Here is a 21,518-nt window from a genome sequence, read left to right as displayed (position 1 = left end):
AAAAAAGAAAACAGGCACATTTTTCACGACAGGAAGAAAGATTCAGTAGAAAAGGTACAAAATCTATTAATGATAATAGTAACAAAACGTTTTACGGAGGAAGCTCTCCAGAGAGTTTCAGGGAGGTCTCCAGACAAGAACAAACAAAATTACATTCATTCCTTTTGATATGTCTCTAGCTTGGCTTTTCTTGCACATCTTTTCACCCAGATGCATTAAACGTAAGTAAGACCCTAACATGATCAGGGTTGTGCATGTAGTAGGTTGTAATACTCTTCTACTACAACCCCCTTTCCCTCGTGTTCCCCTTTCTTTATTTGAATGGTTTTAAAGGCCTTCTAGTCTACTTCCTACTGAAAGAGTTTTCCCATGACCCTCGATAGCCTGCTTAGCACTGAGTTGTGTCCCTTCCGAGATCGGAGAAGTTTTGTGAAGTCGAAAAGGAGCGCTAGCAAACAACTTGCTTTGCGCTTGAAAATGAAACGACTACTTTGCAGACCCTCGATCCTCAAGGAGTGCTGAAATTTTTACCAAAGAGTAGTTGGAGATGTGCAGGCCAAATCGTTCTTAGATTTCTCAAAGAAAAAGGGTTGCAGCTTTCTTGAGCACAACTCCGGTAGGATTTAGGATTGAACTCACTCATTTCCCTCACTTAAGCATCTTTTCAAAGATCTTTCCCGGCTGCATTAACTGGAGGCCCCAAACTTTCTCTTGCAGTCGGAAATAATGACATCAGTTCAACAATAAATTTAGGGTTTTTTTTTTTAAATTTTCAATAAATTTATTTTTCTGGTTCTTTGTCTCAGATTAATTATCATAATTTGTAACAAGGAATTTAAAATTAAGCCAATACAAAATTTCAATCCCAAAGTTTCCCTTACCCTTGAGTGCAAGGGTGTATGCAGCGCATTCTCTGTATTCCTTAATCTTTTTAAAGGTTTAGTTTGTAGCCTATCCCTTTTCTACTTATTTTCCAATCTGAGAAAAGCTGTTACCTGAGATTTTCGACTGGGCATCATGGCGTTGGGTTCTAACTTCACTGATCGACTGCAGCAACATGTCAACGTCGTGTTTGCTAGCAGTTTGACTCTCCACTTTCCACCTTATCTTGGAAATATCTGAAACCGCGCCCTCGAGAATCTTCTTGTACAACTGAGTGTCTTCCTTTTCACGTTTATCGTGCTCCTCTTGCGTTTTTGTTAAGTAACTAATCTTTCGTTCCAACATAACGATGTCATCTTTGTCTGCAGTATCACTTTCCACTTTCCACTTTATAGCAGCTGAGAGTGAACGTAACTCGTCAATACTGGAGTTCATACCCTCGAGAAATGTAATGTATGCCCAAGTCTCATCTCTGATTCGTTGCTCTAATTTATGCACTTCATTAGTGGGAAAGTCAGACTCAGTCAAACTTCCAATTGCATTAAGTACGTCTGCCTTGATCCCTAGAGCTTTGAATGCATCTTTAGCGTGTTCTACGCACTGGTCAAACGTTGTTTTGTTCATCTTTGAACTGGACGAGTGGCAGATCATATTTCTAAGAAGCCGTAGTTGGTCAATCGCAAGTGCAAACGTTTCAGCATTGTTTCCACATGGACTCACCACAGAAGTATGGAAGCTTCCATGAGGCAAACCTCGTGGCGTCACATAACACTGACTGAGCGTTGTGCGGTGTGAGGCGAAAGTCTGAGCATAGATAGTGGCCTGGAACAAGCCAGTGCAATCCCACTCAAAATAAGACTTGTGCGTAGGAACTTTGGTTTTGCCACCCTCTGTAGAGATGAACAAATTTCTTACAGCAGGAGAATCATCCCAGAGCTGGAAACCAGGCCGATGTCCAATGGTGCTGTCCCACATGGTTTTGAAGGTCTTGCGTAAGGCTTTGGGAAATTCATTTAAAACAATGGATGAGAACTTGAAATAATTTAACTCTTCGTCATGATACGGCTGCCAGGCCATTACTAACAATGTGACTGGTAAATCAAGTCGTTAGACGGTCATGGTCTCCCTGAAAAAAAAAAAAAGGAATAAATTTTTTTTTAAAAAAATATAAGCGCTAACCAGTGGTAAAGAAATAGTAACTGACAGTAACTTGGAAAGTGTAATTGGCAAACAATATTGCTTTGGAAACGAATTCAGTCAAAACAGACAGACAGGCATACATAATAATAGTTTATTTATTTCGACACAGTAAAACCATGAATAAAAATTTCAAGTATAATTTCTAATAAGAAATAAACATAAAGGAACTACTTTGTTAAGGTCACGGAGGACCCACGGCTTCATTAATATTTTTCTAAGCTGAATTTCTTGGGCGCTATATTTTTTCTAAAGCTTCAAATATGTGAATTTTTAAAGTCAGTTCTTCTGAGATTTAACAGGGATATTGGCAGATGACCAGGATTGCCGTTTTACAGGCGGCTCGCACTTTATGGTGACATTGTGAGTCATTAAAGTTAGCACTGCGGAAAGGCAATTTTTGTGTCAACGCTGTCAGCTTGAGAAGCGTCCTAAGTTCAAGGATTATATTGTGATGTTACAGAAGGAAATTTTGCAATTTCAAGTCTTGCTGAAAGCTACTGGCTTTAGCAAGGTGATAAAAATTGTCATTTAATGGTCAACAAAGACAATAAAACTTCAATGTCAAAACTCAACATCATATGTGCTGTGGTCAAGCTCGCTGTAAATTGAAAAAAAAATAGACACCTATATGTCTTATATTTTAATTACTTTGACTTGCTGTTAGACAACATGCTGGTCTGGCAAGGCTAGGAATTAAGTCATACAGTAGAACCCCGGTAACTCGAACTAAGTCCCGTTTCCTTTTCCTTTGGATTTTGCCCTACTTTTCAGTCACTTTTACTCGGATAACTCGAACTCGGATAACTCGAATTTCTCGCTAACTCGAACTAAATTTCGTTTCCCTTGATCGAAATTTACCCCGATACTAAGACTCGAATTCTGGTCCCTACAACTCGTCACTGATGTCATCCCATTATCTTCTCCGGTCGTGTTATAGGTAAAAAAAAAGCATTGGAATTGACACTTCTAAAGCAACAGATCAAGCATTTGATAGTCATTTCCGATCTTTTTAGTCAAACCACATGCGCTGCCTGTTCAGCTGTCACATAGAAAACAAAAAACAGTGCTACAATGAATGAAAACATGTATCCATTGGAACTTGGAACGCCTCATGATGATAAAACGTCCAGTATACATGTATTTAAACTGTTTTAGCTAAGACCTTCTCCAGTTGCTGAGTACAAGTTCATAATGTTCACATCTCAAGGCGTTTCAATTCTTTCTTTAAAATGTTGACAAGGTTTTTTGAGCCGAAAGCCTCAGCTTACATGGGATTTGCATCCCTTCTTCATCCCCAAAGTTAACAGCTTCATCTGCTTTTATGATCACCTGCATGAACTACGTTTGTCTGTTTGTAGAAAGTAGAAGACTGCTTTAGCAAAGGGCCCACTTTTTCTTTTTACATGAAAAGTTGAATTTTCGATCTACCCCGATAACTCGAACCCCCGTTAACTTGTACCGTTTTTCTTGGCTCCCTTCAGAGTTCGAGTTACCGGGATTCTACTGTATATGACACCCCCATATATTGTATAAACACAGACAATGACAAAAAAAAAGTGACATGATCAAGTGAACTACTGAAACCCCCAACTTACTTACTACACTTTCACTGCGTGAATAGTGGAAATGGTAGCCAAGTCTTACTGGTTTGGGAGCAATGACTATACCAGCCAACTCATCAGTTTTGTTTGCATGAAAACTCAGTCATGGAACGAAGTGTACAAATACAAGGAAAGGCTTTTGTTATCCGACTCCACTTACTGACTGCACGTTCGGATAACGCGCAAAACGAATACGAATATGACGCGATATTAGCACAGTTACCAGGTTTGGTGGTCATTCGAACTGGAAAAATAAAAAAGAAAAAAAACATCAACAAACAAACAAACAAAAAAAAAACCCGGTTTTCTAAAATGCATCGTTTTTCAGGTTTTCCTCGCAGTTTTGTTTGCTACTAATCAGAAAAGTTGAAGTTGGATAATAAATCTCTTATTAGATATTTTGGTGGGAAGTCGATCGCTGAATATTTTTCACTCTTTGCTTGTATTTGCCAGCTTTCGTCTAATACGGTGCAACTCGTAAAAATGTAGAGTGATACTGCACATCAAAACATACCGTAAGTTTAAGCTATGTTTATTCAATGACACGCAAATAAGCGGCGGATATTCTACTGTTAAACAGTACTTGTCTGTTTCACTGAATAAACCTTTGCTCCTTTGCTCTCTTATTACGGTTGTCTTGGTGAGAAGTCGATCGCTAAATATTTTTACTCTTGGCTTGTATTTGCCAGCTTTCGTCTAATACGGTGCAACTCGTAAAATATAGAGTGATACTGCACACCAAAACATACGTAAGTTAATGACATGCAAATAAACGGCGGATATTCTACAGTTAAACAGCACTTGTCTGCTTCATTGAATAAACCTATGTTCCCTTGTTTTCGTGTTAAAAAAGCACGCTATGAGTCTTAAATAAGTATGGAAATCGTTTTGCATTGTTCCTGTTTAAAGTTAAACGAGGAGCTAGCGAATCGTCCTTTGTACGAAAGCTTGACTCATAACTACAGCTCTTTTTACTTAGCGGAAAAATGACAGCCGTTTTATTCCGAATTGATTTCCTTAGCCTTCCCAAGATGTCGGAAAATATTTCATCCTTCTTTATTCGCTAACAAAATTGAATTATCAAACTTAATACATACCTTCAGGATATTCTTCGAGGCTCAGCAAATAATCAGAAAAACATCAAAGCATCTACAGTCTTACATCTGATAAAATATCACCCACAATATAATATCACCTGTCTGCCGAGTGACCGCTCTCATTGGCAGCGGATATGAATATAGATGTGCGAGGCTCTCACGCGAGAGTCTAAGTAAATAGTTGAACAGCACCCAGCTTTTTACGTTTATGCAAGCCGTAGTGACACCGCTTAGTATTTTATTTTTTACGTATGCACGTAAAATTTACACACAAAGAACTTGAAGCTAGTTTGCGAAGATACGAAATAATGACAGGCTACACATATTACAAAAAATACGAGACTCTCTTACAAAAACCAGCTAACTCACGACTTGTTTAAAAAAAAAAAAAAACAATAACCGATCCAGTTTGTAAGGCTCCATAGTGGGCACAAAGTAATACTTGGTGCAATAAAAGTTTCAGTGGTTCAGTTGGCTCACTCCTGAAAGGACCTATTACTGCATATGTTACATTTCTTAATATAATTGCCGCACAGTATTTTAAAACATGTCAGCCAAGTTAGCAAAAATGATAAAATAAAATTTAAAAGAAAGGATATGCGCAAAATATATTTAGATGAACTTGGACCATGTTTATATCAGTTGGCTTCATTAACAAATCTATCTTCTCTTGCTGAACACATTTCAAACGTTTGCATAACCCACAATACGGGGCAACCGGTCCAGTTGTTTTGTTTTGGTCAAGAGACCTGCCATACGGGGATCCGTGTGGCAGTCAAAACTGGTTACCATACGTCATTAGCAAGTGACACTTTATTGTGGACTAAATAACAATACTATCGAATTTGTTGTTTATCACCGCTCCAGCCGCTCGAGAGTTCTCGAAAATGGCCTATTTCTCCAACCTTAAGAAAACGGGAAACCACTAGCTACCTTTCCCCAAAATTCTGGAACTTTCCACAAAGCCACTTAGCTTCACTTAGTGGATAATACCTTGTAATTGCCAAAGTCATTCTTCTTTTATTTAGTCTTGCTTATTTTTATTGAATTGCCACAGAAGCTAACAAAATATACAGAAAAAAAACCAAACAACAACAACAACAACAACAACAACAATAACAGATGCAAAACAAGTACAAAAAGAAGACGGGGTATGGCAGGGGGAAGTAACAGGGCTGGGTCCCCTCCATACAACTAAGAAAGAGAAAAAACACCCTGAAAACAAAGTCAACAAGAACCAAGAAAAAATAACAATAATAAAAAGAAAATTAATAGGTTATTCAGGGCATTTTTTCTTTATTCAATCGGTTAATAATCACAGGCGTGCATTTCCTTCTAATATTTTGTCTGGCTTTTACTTTTTGCTGTTTCTTTTTTACCTTATCTCAAACTCGCCCTACATGTACCTTCCACCTCTTGCTCATGGCATGGACTAAATAGGCCTTATCACGGTTTTCAACGCCATTTTGACGAGTAGGCAAACAGGCTTGAAATATTAAACAGTGTTTGTATGGGAATCCGATGTCAAATAATTTTCATAAAACATCGCTTCTGAAAAATTCATGAATTGGAAACTTTTGGCACTAGGAAAAGGATTTTAAGAAAAAAATTGGAGGGATGTAGCTGAGCCAGAAAGCGTCCAGTCGTGTTTTGAACTTTCCATACATTTGTCTGTATAGCGAACCAGCCGTGAACTGCTACTAAAAATAGTTCGCGGGAAAAAATGCAGGGAAATCTACCCGCCTCAATTAGCTTCCGCTATATGCTGGTAGTCTTCGCCTGTACTGTATTGAAAGAGAACTTTTTAATAAAAAATATGTTGATGATGATGATGCTGAAGTTTTGCAGACTCCATTTGTTGGGAATTTATTGGCTTTCACACCAAGGCCTAAACACGTTTAAAAAGCTGTTTCCTTCATAAAAGCTGCTTTCGGATTTTTGTCGACTACAGCCTTAGCACAAATGAAAGCACAAGTTAAAGTGCCCCTGGGACGAAAATTTCATTTTCCATCTTTCTGCAGTTTCGTGTAGAATATGACCTTCTTACTCATGTTACCAAATTTCAATCCTTTACGGCGATTAGAAGTATTTTTTTTTTAGCTTTTTATTCGAGATTTCACGGCCGCCATTACTTGGCCTTGTTCCGGAAGTTAAGGCTCAAATTACAGGAAGTGACGTCATTGGCTCAAAACGAAAAATTCCACATGGCTAATTTTCATTTGGATTCTACTTCATAAACTGTATTCTGCTGTTATTTAGTTATTTAGTGGTCAAACCTGGTTTAATTAAAAATGTTTTGTTGGTGTGAATGGAGCTTTAGTTTTGACCCGTTGCTGAAATCTGATTGGTGGATTTAAATTTCAGAAGCGTTTAGCGTATGGCAGGAAGAAAAGAACGAAAAACAGAAAAATGTCCCAAGAGTCTAGAAAAATAGAGCTTTGGAAGAGCTGCAGGCCCACCTCTGAAAACCTGTCCAGCTAATCTCGCACTCAGACGTTTTTGTCTTGGCCAAAAAATTGGGTAGGAAAGAGTGCGCGACGAACCAAAAGAGCGTCTGCGAGGGAGGCTAAAAAAACTGGGTTCGAGATTAGTGCCATGGGGTAGACGTTCCGTGTGGTGTTACATAATGAAGACAGCTATTGAAGTTGGAAAACACGAAAACTCATATCCAAGCAAAGTTGCTATCGTTTTTCTTCAATTCGCTTCGTTGACAAATAAATGCGACAGCGATGAAGAAGGCTTCTGAACAAGTGTTTGTAGTTGGCGTTGGAATGACAAAGTAAGTAAGTCTTATTATCTAAGAGTGGGTTTTAAGCTGAAAAGCTGAATATACATGTACGTACTGGATCTATGTTTATTTGGGGGTTTCAAAAAGTTTCAAGGCGTTTGCAAGTGACACTCGGGAGACTTGCTTCTCCCTACTATATCGACCTAGTGGAGTCGGAGCATTCTCCAACGTAATCTAACTTTAGAAGAAAATTCCAAGTTTTTAAGAGGCCAATCGTTTACTACGTCCAGAGGAGGGGGCGGTGGTGTAGGTAAGGTCAGCTGTGTGGGGTTAACAATTTTGAAAGTCATTTGAAAATATAGGAGGGGGTATATTTTTTCTACACGTTGAAAACAGGGTGGGGAGGGGAGTGTACATTTCCTCTAGTAATTTATGCAAGTGGAGATCCTAGAAGTGAAGAAGTTTCATTTTGCTTGACCTTGAAAAATATCACATAAATAAAATTGGCTTGGGTCTCTCTGGGATTGCCTGCAACATGTGTTCCTGATCGAGTGATTCAGTGGCCTGTTGTTTTGATGGAAAATTGATGACGCATGTATCATACAGTGTATCTCTGGAACTTGCATCAGCCCTCCTATAATGTTTTGTAGTAGTAGGCAGCAAGACCTAAATCGCAAAGAGTTTGGGGGAGGTATTGTCTGAAATTCAGTCATATTTCACAATAATCTTTGTGTTGCGATTTCTGTCAGTAATTTCTGCTCACATTTTTGTTAGCCTTTTGGTTAGTTGGTCACGATTTACTTTACCCTGGGTGCCAGAGCCTTTTCATGCGCGGTTTCCAGTTTCGAGTCTTCATAAATGAACTTTCTAATACTGATATTCTTTTGGGAATCTGGCAGAGAAAGGAAGATTTTCTTTTATTAAATCATCTTGTAATTTTAGCTAAGCAACATATCTATGATTGTTGCCAAAAAGGTATTCATCCTTCTTTTAGAATATTCACCAACAAGATCAACTACGTTTATCGATTTGAATGGCAAATAACGAAGTCAAATTAAAGAGCGAGTCCAGTCACAAACTTAGGGCCTCTTCATATGATCCCGGTTGACTGGCTAGCCTGCTTACCGAGATCTCGCCGCATTCCTATTTCTTTTGTAAAAAATTCGATGTGTTCATATGAGAAGGCGGGCCAGCCCGGTTTCCGAGATCTTGGTTTCAGCGACCGAGATCTCGGGAGTCCGGGACGAAAATTTTCTCATATGAACACGGTATCCCGGTTACCGGGATGAAGTCTATAACCAAACATTCGCGTCTTAGAGCGGATATATTTGATTATTACGGCTCATTTCTGAGATGTACTAGTTCAAAATAATTCCTTTTCGTAGTAGAGATAAAGATATAATACTTTTGAGGTTTGTAGAACCGATAAAAATGAAAAATTCTTGCCGGGCTTGTTCGGTAAATTTCACGCTCGATTGACCGCATCACCACTTTTCATCTCGGTAACCGGGATGAAATTTCCCATATGAACGGACTGCAAAATTCATCCCGCTTACCGAGCCATCCCGGTAACCGGGATCATATGAAGAGGCCCTTAAATGGAAAAAATATAGACTGTACGCTTTATATACTTTATAACAGTACAGTGCTCTTGTCTTTTTCTCCCTTACTGACAAACTGTAGAAAACTAGGTTAATAAATAAAAATTGTATGTATTATAGAAATAGCTAGCATAACTAACATAAGTGTTGTATGTATAGTTAGTATTGTAAGTAATGTTACTATATTGTAAATAGTGTTACGCATTGTTAGAAATTTAGTTTTGTAAATAATGTAAATAATGTTAGTATCGTAAGCAGTGTAAGTGTTGTCAGTAATGTGTGGTACTTAAATGAAAAAAAAAAAAACATAAAAAAAAAAGTTTCGAGTCTTCAAAGTGACCTGCACAAAACTTGTGTCTTCGGCCTTCGGCGGAAGACAACAAAGCTCCTCGTCGTAGTTTTTTCACCGCTTGTGTCTTCGGCCGGATAACGTGAGAAAAAAAACCTCTGGTACCCAGGGTAGCTCTACTTTTGGAACCTTTCAAAATACAAAACCCTTAAATTTTGCTACCCTTCTGCATATGACAAGGGTGAAACCAGAATGAACTTGTAGCAGTTTGAAAGTCTCACTGGTTGCATGAGTTAACATCCCCTAACTTTTTAATTTTTACTCTAATGTAGGTTTGAAAAGCCTCTCACAAAGAAATGGGACTACCCAGGTTTGTTGAATGATCCTTTTGTCTCTGCCTGGGGGGAGGGAGAAGGGGGATACTGAGATGTATTAGTGATGTAAGGGGGAGGGGGGGGGGTGCAAATGAGGCCTTGTTGTCTCAGCCAAAGGTCCTACGAAAAGATTAGAACAGAACACACGAAAAAGTTCATTCTCTGTATAAAATCCCCCAACAAAATCCCAGTTAAAATCTTTCAATCCAAAAGAAGTCTGCAGGAACCTCCATTCCCAGAAAATTCTCTAATTGCCCTTTTTAAACTCCATTTAAGGTCTTTGTACAATGCATCTCCCCTCCATTAACAGAAAACGCCTTCCTGGGTCCTGGCTCCACCTTGTACTAATTTTACTTATTAAATAATTTACTTTCAAAGATTTACTTTCAAAGTTGAGATGCAGACCTCGATTCTGTAGCTCCTCAGTATTTTTATGGAAATTTATAATTTACACTTTCAAAAACTTTCTTGGAAGAGAAAAATTAGTACAAGTAAGCCATTGAGGACTACACAATATGTTTACGAACATTTGCTACTTTCCCAAATGAAGTTTTAGGATGTGTTCTGTTTAATCAATGTTTGAGAGCTCTAGAATTAAAAAGATTTTACCCTCTGTGTCATATTTTCACTGAGAACAAGTACTAGAACCTGGGGGGCTCCCATAAATCTGCCCCTGCAGTCCCCATTTACATAATTATGTTTGTAATAGAGCAAGGGGCTAGAGGCTTTAAACCTTAACATTGTGCTGTTGCATTTGAAGGTACAGTTCTCCCAAGGTACTAAAGAAAGAAAGAAACGTTTACAAACTAACAAACAAACAAACAAACAACACTTTATTAAAAACAGAGAGTTACAAGTTAGATATATACCTACCCGCAAATAGCTAAAGCTAGTTGAGGCGGGTAGGTATGACTATATTAAACTAAATGCAAATAAATTTTGGTGTTTACAAATAATTTGTAAATATTGACATTAACAAAGTTTACAAAGCAACAGCAGCAACTAAAATTTAAATAAGTAGTAAACAAACTAGATATATGTGTCAACAGCTGTCTATGCATGTGGTTAATGAAGCTGCTATTTTGCTTAAGCTCTTAACTTTTAATTTAAAATTTCCAGGGGTACATGTACTTGTGGAGCTTGGCGTACCTATGGAAATTTGCGACATGAAAAAGAATTTGAATGCTGGCCATTTAATATATGTAATAATATTGAGTTTTGATCATCCACTGAGGCTTTTAATCATCCAAACTAGTTTTGAGAGTTCCAGTGAGTTCAGGTAAGTTCCAAGATAATTTGAATTTCCAATTTTGTTTTCAGATATGGCTCGGGAGGCAGGAACAGCAGCACTTAAGGATGCAGGGATTAGATATCAGGATGTGGAAGCTGTGGTAGCAAGTTACTGCTATGGAGAACCAACTTCAGGTAAAATCATCACAAAAAACCCCAAGTAACCCTTTATGCCCTAATAGAGATCAGCATCAAGTTTCGCCTTGTAATATCAATGCTTACTTACTCCTGAGGTCATCAGAATTAAGGATATAATCACTCAAGGTGAATTTTGTTGATATTTTAATAATAAAAATAACTCGCCCCAGTACTTTTATAAGAAAAGTGTGGAGACAAGATAGGAGAATTAATTTTGTTCTTTGATATAAATAAAGTTGGGCCAGCAATACCTGTTTTTTGATTCGGTACTATTCCAACTCCTTGTAAATTGTTAATTGCATGACAATACTCACAGTGAATAACTGTAGTGTTCAATGTTGGTCAGAAATGTTTAGGCATGCAGTTTTAAAATGTAATGTTATATTTGAGACAAAATAATAGTAAACATGCCTAGTCTACGATGTGACTTTTATTAACATGTTGTATATTGTAAATACCAGTAGTTTTTCTTAGTACAGTGCACATGTATATTCACATTGTTATTACTTTTTATATAGTATATCTACATTGTAATTAGTGTATTTAGTGCTCAGGGCTCCTATTGATAGCAGGGTGCTTTTAAGCTCTGGAAGTGACTACCCTGAGCTTTATAACTAAATTAGATAGGTCTGATAAGAGTTTGGGACATCGCTTGCAGACAGACACCTTTATTTTAATAAAGGTGTCTGTCTGCAAGCAATGTCCCAAACTCTTATCAGACCTATCTAAATTATTTCTTGGTCACTACTATCATGTATTTTGATATCAAGTTCTTTTGACTTTTGACTTTTTACTCGTCCAGTAAGTACTAAGCATCTCCTCAAATTGGAAGTGTTTCTATGGCCCTCACAATGTACACTACAATGTTAGAAGATTCTAACATTGTAATGTATATTGTGAGGGCCATAGAAACACTGACTTCAGGGAAATGGTTTTGGACATGGGAATTAGTATTTTTCAAATTATACATTAAATTTATCTCTTTTCAAGTTGGAAAATAAATTAAAATCATCCAAAGTTCGCTTTCCATTTGTTTTTCCAGGTCAAAGAGCAGTTTATGGTACGTTTCTGTGGTTCTACGTTAAGTATATTAATATTTAAAGTTTGGAGATTAAGTTTATCCTACTCAGCTGAGCCCCCCACACCCCCTCCCCCTCCCAGGAGCACTCTGTCATCCCTGGTTCAAAGAAGAGTTTTATATGTGACAACCCAAATTATGAGAACTTAAGACTGGGCTGTGTACAGTGCAATGGCCATTTTGTGTTAAAGCTCAAGCATTGTAGTTGTGATGTTGTCACACTGTCGTACATTATCAGTGGAAAAAAAAAACAGTGGAAAAAAAACCAGTATGGTTCAGCATTTGTGTATGTTTTCAGCTTTGTGGTATCTTACTTTTGCTGACTTATTGTTACTCACTTATTTGTGCATTAGTCTTAACTTTCAAAAATTCACAGTAAAATTTACTTCTACTTTGTTCAGTATCACTGTTCAGCTGGCAGTTAAAACTCAGGGCTTGGTTTGCTGGGTTAAGGAGTATACCAGCCTCCCTCGCAGACATCCTTTTGGTTCATTATGCAATCTTTCCTCCCCAACGAGGAAAGATATTGCGTGACGAGCCAAAAGAGCATCTGCGAGGGAGGCTAGGAGTACACATGCAGGGGCCATAAATTATGATAACATTCATGAACCATTTGTTTCAGAGCTGGGTCTGACTGGGGTCCCTGTGTTCAACACAAACAACAACTGTTCATCAGCGTCATCTGCCTTGATGCTTGCCAGATTGTTGGTTCTCAGCGGACAGTATAGCTGTGTCTTGGCCTTGGGTAAGCAAAACAATGTGCTTGTTGTTCATTCTGCATGCACCGTACTACGAGTATACATAGTTGGCATCAGGTTTTCAAAGCTGTTGCCTAAGAGGAGCCTGGTAGCCTGGGGTTCCCAAGAAAATTAATATTTTGCAGCAGCACCTAACACTTCACATGTTGGGCTCCTAACTTCTTGGCTTTTGGCCTTGTGGGCTCCTTAACTTTTCTGAGGCAACAGCCTTGGTTTGAGAAAAATGTTTTTTGAACTGTACCCTGTTCCCTTCGATGTGTGCCCAAAGACAAAAGACAAGATTGTTCCCAAATTTCTTTTTATAAACTACTTAGAATCAAATAGCACTACAGGACTACACTGTTCAATGACCTTGAGTAGTTATCATTTGAATGGTCGTACTTTATCATTTTCTTCCACAGATCGGCCACCTTGTACAGTTCCATAAACTGTACCAACGGAAATTACTGCTCATAGCTAAAATCATTACAAGGGTACATTTTAGAATTTGGAAAATTCGGGGGCGAACTCGACACGGGGAGAAACGTACATAATTCAGAAACATTACTGGTGGTACATGAAGTACTTTGATTTTTGTTTTATGATACACAACTTAAACTGCTTTTTTCCTGTCTTTGGCTTCTCTTATCTCAGGTTTCGTTGGATTGTTTGCATCTGTTTTGCTTTAACACTTCACTTGTTTTAATTCAAAGGTTTTGAAAAGATGGAGCACGGCTTATCGGAAAGGACTTTGGCGTCTCTTATCTCAGGTTTCATTGGATTGTTTGCGTCCGTTTTGCATTAACACTTCACTTGTTTTAATTCAAAGGTTTTGAAAAGATGGAGCGCGGCTTATCAGAAAGATACAATGACCGCGTGTCACCAGTAAAGCGGCACATGGATCACATGGTAGCTATTGGCGCCCCGCCAGGACTTGTAAACTCACAGTTAAACACCATGACATCTGATGTGATCAAGGTCAGAATTCAACTTGGGAATAAGATTTTTATATTTTAGCTTAGCCAGGTTTTGTTGGGTATTGGTGGTCCGTGGCGGAGTAGCGGAGCCGTGAGAAGACTCGTTTTCGCTGCCCTGCTGCAGGCCACCAAACCGCAACAAAACCGCCAGCAACACAGGCTATTTTTAACCTTATATAACCAATAATGTGAATTCGTATCATTTAAGGAATACTGAGAACGTACTAGCTCTTCCACAATCCCGCACTGATTATGTAAAGAAAAGTTTTTCATACTTTGGTGCTAAGCTTTGTGGAACAGTTTACCCTTAGATTTATGACAAGTGACTTCCTTGAGCGATTTTAAGACTAAATTGAGTCGCCACAGTTTTAAGTAAATTTGAAGTAAGATTTTAAACACGGTTTCTAAGAAAAGCAGCCTTTATTGCTGTACATGTAAGAGGGAAACCAACTGTGGTTATTTTACTCACCTATTTGACTGCTGTTGTTTATTTTTTTAACTGTTGATCATAGGAATACTACTCTGTTCATTCTGAACACAGAAAACTTCTCAAAAGAGCATGAATACCGTCCATTCCGTGTATCCCTATTCGGGAATAGCCACAAAAGAGCACGCTCTTAACCTTGGACTGCAGAAAAGTCGTTTATTATTTTGTCCTGAGAACTGCAAGGGTGGGGGAGGGGAGTTGGAGGGGGGGGGGGGGGCAAATTCGCAAATCATGGCAAATGATCAAAAGCGTAGATTGTCACTTGTGAGACCCCAAACCCCGTTTTCCGACCAGTTTGTACTCTCCGTTTTCGTGCTAGTTGTATACCGTTCGTTCCATGGTAGTGCGCTTTCATACGGCAGACCAACATTAAAGTACGGGCTGTTTTGACACTTAACCTTTTGCTTCATGTTGCAGCTCTTTGCTTATGCAGCTCAAGAACACAGTGCAAAATACGGAAGTACACTAGAGCAGTGTGCTAAAATCGCTTACAAGAATCACAAACATAGTATACACAACCCTCATGCATCCCTGAGGAAGGAAATTCCTTTGAAAAGCATCTGCGAATCGAGGATGATATGTAAACCCATCACACTTACCATGTCGGCACCCACGGCAGATGGGTCAGCGGCCGCTATCGTGTGTTCCAGAGACTTCATGGAATTCAGAGGAATGCAGGTTAGTTTCAAGTTTGCGTACATGAGAGCAAAAAGCCTGACCAAAAAAGGCAAAAAATACCTTCCTCGACATACCCCCTAGGAATTTGCGCATTATCATGGAATAATTTTATTGTTGATCTGTATTCCAAAGCAGAGATGAAAAACTGTGAAATTAATTAAATGTAGGAGCATTTTTTAAACTCAGAACAGAGCCCATCGGCTCCTGACTCCGGCAGAAAAAAGAATTGTGTCGTCTTGACTTCAGACAACCTGAGTATTAGTCTTTTTTTGGGTGTGGTGGGAGTGGGGGGCGAAACGAGGTCCTGATGCTCACAACACTTCTTCATTTACTTTCGCTTCATCTAGTCTCATAGAAAAGCACTTTTAAAATTTTTGCCGTTATCATTCCTTGTCGCTATTCACATGCCAGTATAACGTAGCCTGTATAGCTGTCAAACTTTTGCATCTCGTTTCTTTGTGATTGACGTGCCAGTAAATGGCCGCTCGATCTTCTGCTCTCGTCCCAACTTGCGCGTGACCAAGAATCCGGCAAAGTGGATTAAAATACGCCAATCACAGCGCTTGAATAAAGTGACAACCACCAACCACGATTACCAAAAACCAACAACAACAACAACAACAACAAGCTTTATTACCAAATTAAAAAGTTAACAAAGTTAAACTTAATTTACAACATAAATATGTTAATACAAAAGAGGTAACATTTACTCAGATTAACGGAAAAGCTAATCGAGCTGTGTAAAACTAAATAATGTTTAAATGTAGAAGGTAGGTGAGCACTAAAGCTTGAGCAAAGCAATTGATTAATCGTTAAAAAAAAGAAGAGGAAAAGAAACAATAAAAACCACAACTCTACCAGTCTCGTTGATGAGAACTTTATTGTTATTGCATTTAGAGTAAAGCTGTGGAGATTGTAGCACAGCAGATGGTTACAGACCTCCCATCCTCGTTTGAGCAGAGCTTTATGGACTTAGCAGGGGTGGGGATGGCTCGTCAAGCTGCTACAGACTGCTACAGATCTTCAGGACTCACTCCTCAGGACGTAGATGTTTTAGAAGTACACGACTGTTTTTCTTGCAACGAGGTCAGTTAAATCAGATAAAGTTAGAATTTCCATTTGCACTAGTCACAGGATTATGCCAATGTGTGGCAATTAAAAGATAGCCAGCCTCAATAAATCACTTTATTTCTGTAAATTTGGCGAAAACAGTGGCGCACGAATTCCAGGAATCGGGGTAACCATGTGTTTTTCACCTTCATTTCATATAAATGATAAGAGGCAAGATTGAAAGTCGTGGCTTTGGAATCCATTGGCGTGGGTCCGACGTCCATGGCACAACTAAGACCCGTTCTTTGTTCACATTGCATGCCTATCTTTTATTTCAGCTGTTCATGTATGAGGCCATGGGGCTGTGTCCACAGGGGAGGGGTGGGGAGCTCATTGATTCAGCAGAGTGGATCTCCAATAAGAATGGTAAGATGTTTTCTTTAGATTACCTTAGACCTAGCAATTTTTCATTTACCAATCAGTGGAAACACGGGAACAAGGTATCACAAGCGGGGAGAGCTACTAGAGTCTTGTTAAAGAAATATTTTCAGTTGAAACCAACGGCAAAGCCAACTATTCAACCACTGTTAAACAAATGTTCATTCAACAGTGTATCATATCACGTTTAATGATGATATAGGCCGTTAAACGAAACAGAGTTCTGACGTGCCACCCTTCTAGTCCCGAAAGTAGTGAGCGAAAGAACAAACGAACGTAGGACTAATTGAATGAATGAACGAACGGACGGACGTATGGACGGACGGACGGTCGAATAACTGATTGGCTGATGGATTGATTGACCAACCTACTGACTGACTGACTGACTGACTGACTGACTGACTGACTGACTGACTGACTGACTGACTGACTGAATGAATGAATGAATGAATGAATGAATGAATGAATGAATGAATGATTGACGAAGGTCAGTGCTTTTGAGTGTGCATGTCACATAGTCTTTTGTTTCAGTTTCATGCAAACACGCAAAGAGTTGTGGACGTAAGTTTGTGAAGGCGCCACTGGCAGTACTCTTTATTCCGTCTCATGTACCAGAACCAACAATAAATGTATAACACAAAAGGTTGTCCACTTCGGCACCCTACTGACGGAACTAACCGGACATTTTTCAACGAAGGAAAGAAATAACTGAGAATGTTGTATTATTCAGTAATGACACAGGCAAACTCGGAAAAAGAAATTCCGAGTGCTCCTATCAGGAGTCGAACCTAAGACCTTCCGGTTACTAGTTCGGATGCTCTACCACTGAGCTACAGGAGACTCGGGGGAGCTAAAGGCCATTAACTAGGTTCATGGGACAAAGGAAATAACGTTTGTAAAATACTGCTTAAACTTAAAGTTACGGCCTAGCATCTGTCACAGAATAGATGGAACATAACTTTACTGACATTCCTATGATTCTACCATGTATTGGACCAATTCAACAACAAACTCAACAACATACACACATTTTTTTGTAGGTGGGTCAGTTTGTCGGATTGGAGGCAGATGGGTCGTGAATCCGTCTGGAGGCTTAGAATCAAAAGGTGAAAAGTTTGGACCACGCTCATTTGTACGGTATTGCTGTATTGGAATTCTTGGTAACTGTATACCTGGCGGGCGGCTTGCTTGCTGAACGACGAAGTCGTTTGAGTCGACCACTTCCTTCCACATCATGTGTTGCGCGACTGAGCTATGTCAAAAAGTAGACTTTGGAAAAGTCAACTTACTCCCTTGTTAAGTTTTATTCTGTTCACAAGGCACGAATTACAGTGTTTGTTTACCAAAGAAACAAAGTCGGTGTCCGTAAAATTTATAATTTGTAAAAGAAAATGGATTGTGAACTTAAGACAAAAGATTTGTCTGTTAAAATTTGAGAGATATTTCTGGACTAGAAAGCGTGCATCAGCATTTTTGAAATTTTAATTTCCATACTTTTGTCTGTAAAGCACTGTCAAGGGTCGGCGGAAAAAATATACAGACAAATGCATTGAAAATTAAAAATGTAACAACAAGCTTTTTAGCTCAGCTACATCGGACAACATGGCGGATTTTACCGGGAAATTAAGAGATTTTGTGGCTACTATGAAGGCAGCAGATGCAACTTCCAATCCTTAAGATTCTAGTGACTGGCGTGGCGGCCATCTTGGTGTGCCATTTCATGGTACACCAATATGGCGGGATAACGCGTATGCATACTGTGTATTATTCATAAGCCAGGTGTCCTATCTGATCGGTTTGGCTTCTTATCAACCGCCTCTTAAACTTGTGTTCGTCAGGTCATCCAATCGGTGCCACAGGACTGGCGCAGTGTGCAGAGCTCATCTGGCAGGTGGGTGACGCTCTTAACTAAGGCTTGGCCGATACCGGGTTTTCACATCAATCCGATACTAGTACTTACTTGCCGATATCGGGCATTTGTCGATATCGACATTGTGACGTCATCGCTCAATATAAGGGAGCTTAAGCAACGACGACGGCAACGGCAACGTAAACGTCATGCGAAAATATATTTTTATTTCATTTGTGCTACTTCGCGATTTAATATTTCAACTCATTCAACTTTTACAAAAATGGTGAACTTTCCAGGAACCAAATTGGTAGGAGTGGCGTACAAGTTAAGAAAGAAAATGAAAAATTCACCGTGGTGCGTTCACGTTCTCCACAAAACCTTAAATGTGGTCATTTCACGTTGTTGTTTTGCAGAGGACGGCAAAGAAATGTACCAAAATGTAAAACGCACGCGCAGAGCGGTAGTTTTTGCTCATTAAACCTATTGTTTTGTGGCGTTGTTGTTGACGTTGCCGTCGTCGTTGCGTAAGGCTGGTTTCCATATGATCGCGGATCGCAGACCACAGATCGCAGAACGCAATAAGGTCTGCGATCCTCTGCGATCATATGGAAACCCGGGATGGAAACCAGCCTTTAGATAGAACATGGTTCTATCTTCTGCGATCGTCTGCGATCGTGATCGCAGGATCGCAGACGATCGCAGAAGTAGTTTCCATATGATCGCAGACGATCGCAGACCTTATTGCGAACTGCGATCCGCGACCATATGGAAACCAGCCTTTAAGCTCCTTATAGTCTCCAGGGACATGGTGTCCAACCTAAAACGAGTCGAGAACGCGTGATACTGGACGGCAATGCACCGCTCTATTCCCCACTCCAAAAACTGTGAGAAGACTGGTACGAGTAAGGAATTGTGGGATTGTTTGGGTCGATGGATGGACATCGCGCCGACAAGTAAGTGCAGTTTTCGTCATTTTCTCTGGATAGCATAGCTCTTGTTAAATAGTTTTCACCAAAAAAGAATATTTCCTATACAACCGACTGTAGAGAAATTCGCTTATTAATCGGTGCAATTTCCATCTGTCTACCAAAGGATCCCATAATCCCTCATTCATACCAGTCTCCCCGTAGTCTCTGGAGTGGGTATCACGTTTCCCGTTACTTGCCACACACTTATACCTTAGCTAGCGAATAAGGCCTGTCCTGGAGTGGGGAATTGCAGTGTTCAATGACGGCACATACACAATTCGATTTCGTGTAAAAGAACATTACAATACTGAGGCTTAGCTTGAAAGTATTCTCTGTTTTAGAAATAAGATTTTTCTCGACCACAGCGTGGAATATAAACGCAACTTCTTCTTTTTAGTGGTCACGTGATAGTGAGAAGTGTGGAGCGGTTTTGAAACAATCGTTAATTATCGCGAGTATCAATGTTTCTCAGACATATGCCGGTATCGACGGTGCTGAAAACCAGTTTGGTGCTAATATCAGTACAGTTTTACCAGTAGCATGGGTTCGAGTAACAAGTTTTCGATTTTCTCTCTCATTGCTGTATTTGCTTTGTTTCAGCTAAGAGCCGAGGCAGGCAAGAGGCAGGTTGATGGCGCTTCCGTCGCTTTGCAGCATAACTACGGTATCGGAGGAGCGGCTGTGGTGACGATGTACAGAAAATACAAACCACAATCAAGGGCCCATCTCCATGCTAAATTATAGCAGTTTGCGAGAGCACTGTCTGATGTAAAACCAATCCAATGCAAGCCACTAAATAATACAGCTATTCTCGGACCCAGATCTTCCCAAGTGAACATAACCCAGTGGCGTGCAAAGCAATGCAACAGGTGCCAAGCGCGGGAAAACCTGTAACTGGTACTAAGTGCAGGAAGACACTTAGGCACGGAAAATCTGTAACTGTGATAAATGGCGAGAAAACTTGTAACTGGTGATTCGCGCGGGAAATCGTATATCGTAACCGCCAGCCCGTCCGTGTCTATTAAAGTTATTTTACATCAGAATGGTGAAATTTGCAGTCTTTATTTCTAAAACGATGTGGCAACTGTGATCTTTTTTCTCACAGGTTGTAGGTGAGTCTGTTTACAGCATTAAAGACCTTTAGATTCTAGTACGTGTACGACTACGAATACGAGATTTGACTTCAAGTTTTTTGCGAAGATATATCCCAGGAAGCTTCATTTTCCCCTTTTTGGGCGAGGAACTCGACGCAGTTGTTTTGAATGATGATGAGCCCGTTAGTGATTCCAAAAAGAAGAGATCACCTACGTTTTGTTTTGCCACTACAAAAGTTCGAAAACTGAAAAAAAAAAAAAAAAACCTCGTAGTAAAATCACGACGGCTATCTCGTTTTCTCGCCAAAATGACACTGGTTCACGCGCGCCACTCTTTCTCCATTGGAAAAAAGCCGTACTGGTACTGGTACTAGAATATAAAGGTCTTTAAAATTACCGGACGGTACCAAAATGAGTCGATTAAGCGTCCTTCTTTTAATAGTCGCTCCCCTGTTCAATGCGTTTTGTTTCAAATAAGCGCCCTCATCTTGTAAGTGCCCGGCTTCCGATAGCAGTCCCCGTTTAAAGATTCGTAGCTGATGAGAATAACACTGATGATAACGATGTAGATCAAAGCGCTCTGTGAGCAAACTCGTGATATTTCGGATTATGTCTAAAGTTATTTGCTTGTTTGATTTACATACCTAGAGTATGAGCAGCAGTTGTTCGCTAATGTAGCAAAGAAACACCACTGCGGCCGTTCTAATCTGCGGTTGAGATTCCCACCCCCCCCCCCCCCCCTTACCATTGGATAGTATTGCTGGGTTGGAATCGTAGCAGATCCTCGGGCTTGTAATCTGTACGCCCTGGGTCGATCCCCGGAGGAGAAACTCGCGAGAATCGAGTCGAGAATCGAGTCGAGGATCGAGCATAGCGCGCGAGGCCTAGAAAATCATGAGCTTGTCGCTTTTAATTGACTGATTAAGCCTGCCGCATACTTAAGGAAAGAGCTTAGCAAA

The 21,518-nt window shown here is 39.7% G+C and overlaps 2 protein-coding genes across 3 annotated transcripts in view; one reads left to right on the top strand and one right to left on the bottom strand.

Moving 5' to 3' along the window:
• Positions 1-4,875, bottom strand: part of LOC146487399 (uncharacterized) — a 60,448-nt gene extending 55,573 nt beyond the window's left edge. For both annotated transcript variants that reach the window (XR_014857544.1, XM_085087702.1), the window contains exons 1-2: positions 4,781-4,875; positions 996-2,008 (exon numbers count right to left, since the gene is read on the bottom strand). Coding sequence is in view for 1 of the 2 variants with exons in the window: in XM_085087702.1 (XP_084943828.1) it covers positions 996-1,959 (964 nt within the window). In the remaining variant the exon portion in view is untranslated. The remainder of the gene's footprint in view (positions 1-995; positions 2,009-4,780) is intronic.
• A 2,539-nt stretch (positions 4,876-7,414) lies between these two features.
• On the top strand, positions 7,415-20,508 carry LOC146487398 (sterol carrier protein 2-like). Its single transcript, XM_085087607.1, has 12 exons — positions 7,415-7,559; positions 9,731-9,768; positions 11,093-11,197; positions 12,243-12,260; positions 12,901-13,023; positions 13,845-13,993; positions 14,897-15,157; positions 16,055-16,243; positions 16,546-16,633; positions 17,686-17,751; positions 18,484-18,536; positions 20,066-20,508. Exons 1-12 carry the CDS (start codon positions 7,510-7,512, stop codon positions 20,207-20,209), a joined length of 1,284 nt encoding a protein of 427 aa, XP_084943733.1. The 5' UTR covers positions 7,415-7,509; the 3' UTR covers positions 20,210-20,508.
• The last annotated feature ends 1,010 nt before the right edge of the window (positions 20,509-21,518 follow it).

The sequence above is a fragment of the Pavona decussata genome, unplaced genomic scaffold, assembly GCF_977016875.1.
Source record: "Pavona decussata unplaced genomic scaffold, jaPavDecu1.1 SCAFFOLD_16, whole genome shotgun sequence".
Lineage (NCBI taxonomy): Eukaryota > Metazoa > Cnidaria > Anthozoa > Scleractinia > Agariciidae > Pavona > Pavona decussata.
This window is presented reverse-complemented; position numbering and strand designations above follow the sequence as displayed.

Coding starts and splice junctions, on each gene's coding strand:
- LOC146487398 (XM_085087607.1), top strand. CDS start 7,510: ATGAAGAAGGCTTCTGAACAAGTGTTTGTAGTTGGCGTTGGAATGACA. Junction 7,560..9,730: donor GTTGGCGTTGGAATGACAAA/GTAAGTAAGTCT, acceptor ACTCTAATGTAG/GTTTGAAAAGCCTCTCACAA. Junction 9,769..11,092: donor AAAGAAATGGGACTACCCAG/GTTTGTTGAATG, acceptor TTTTGTTTTCAG/ATATGGCTCGGGAGGCAGGA.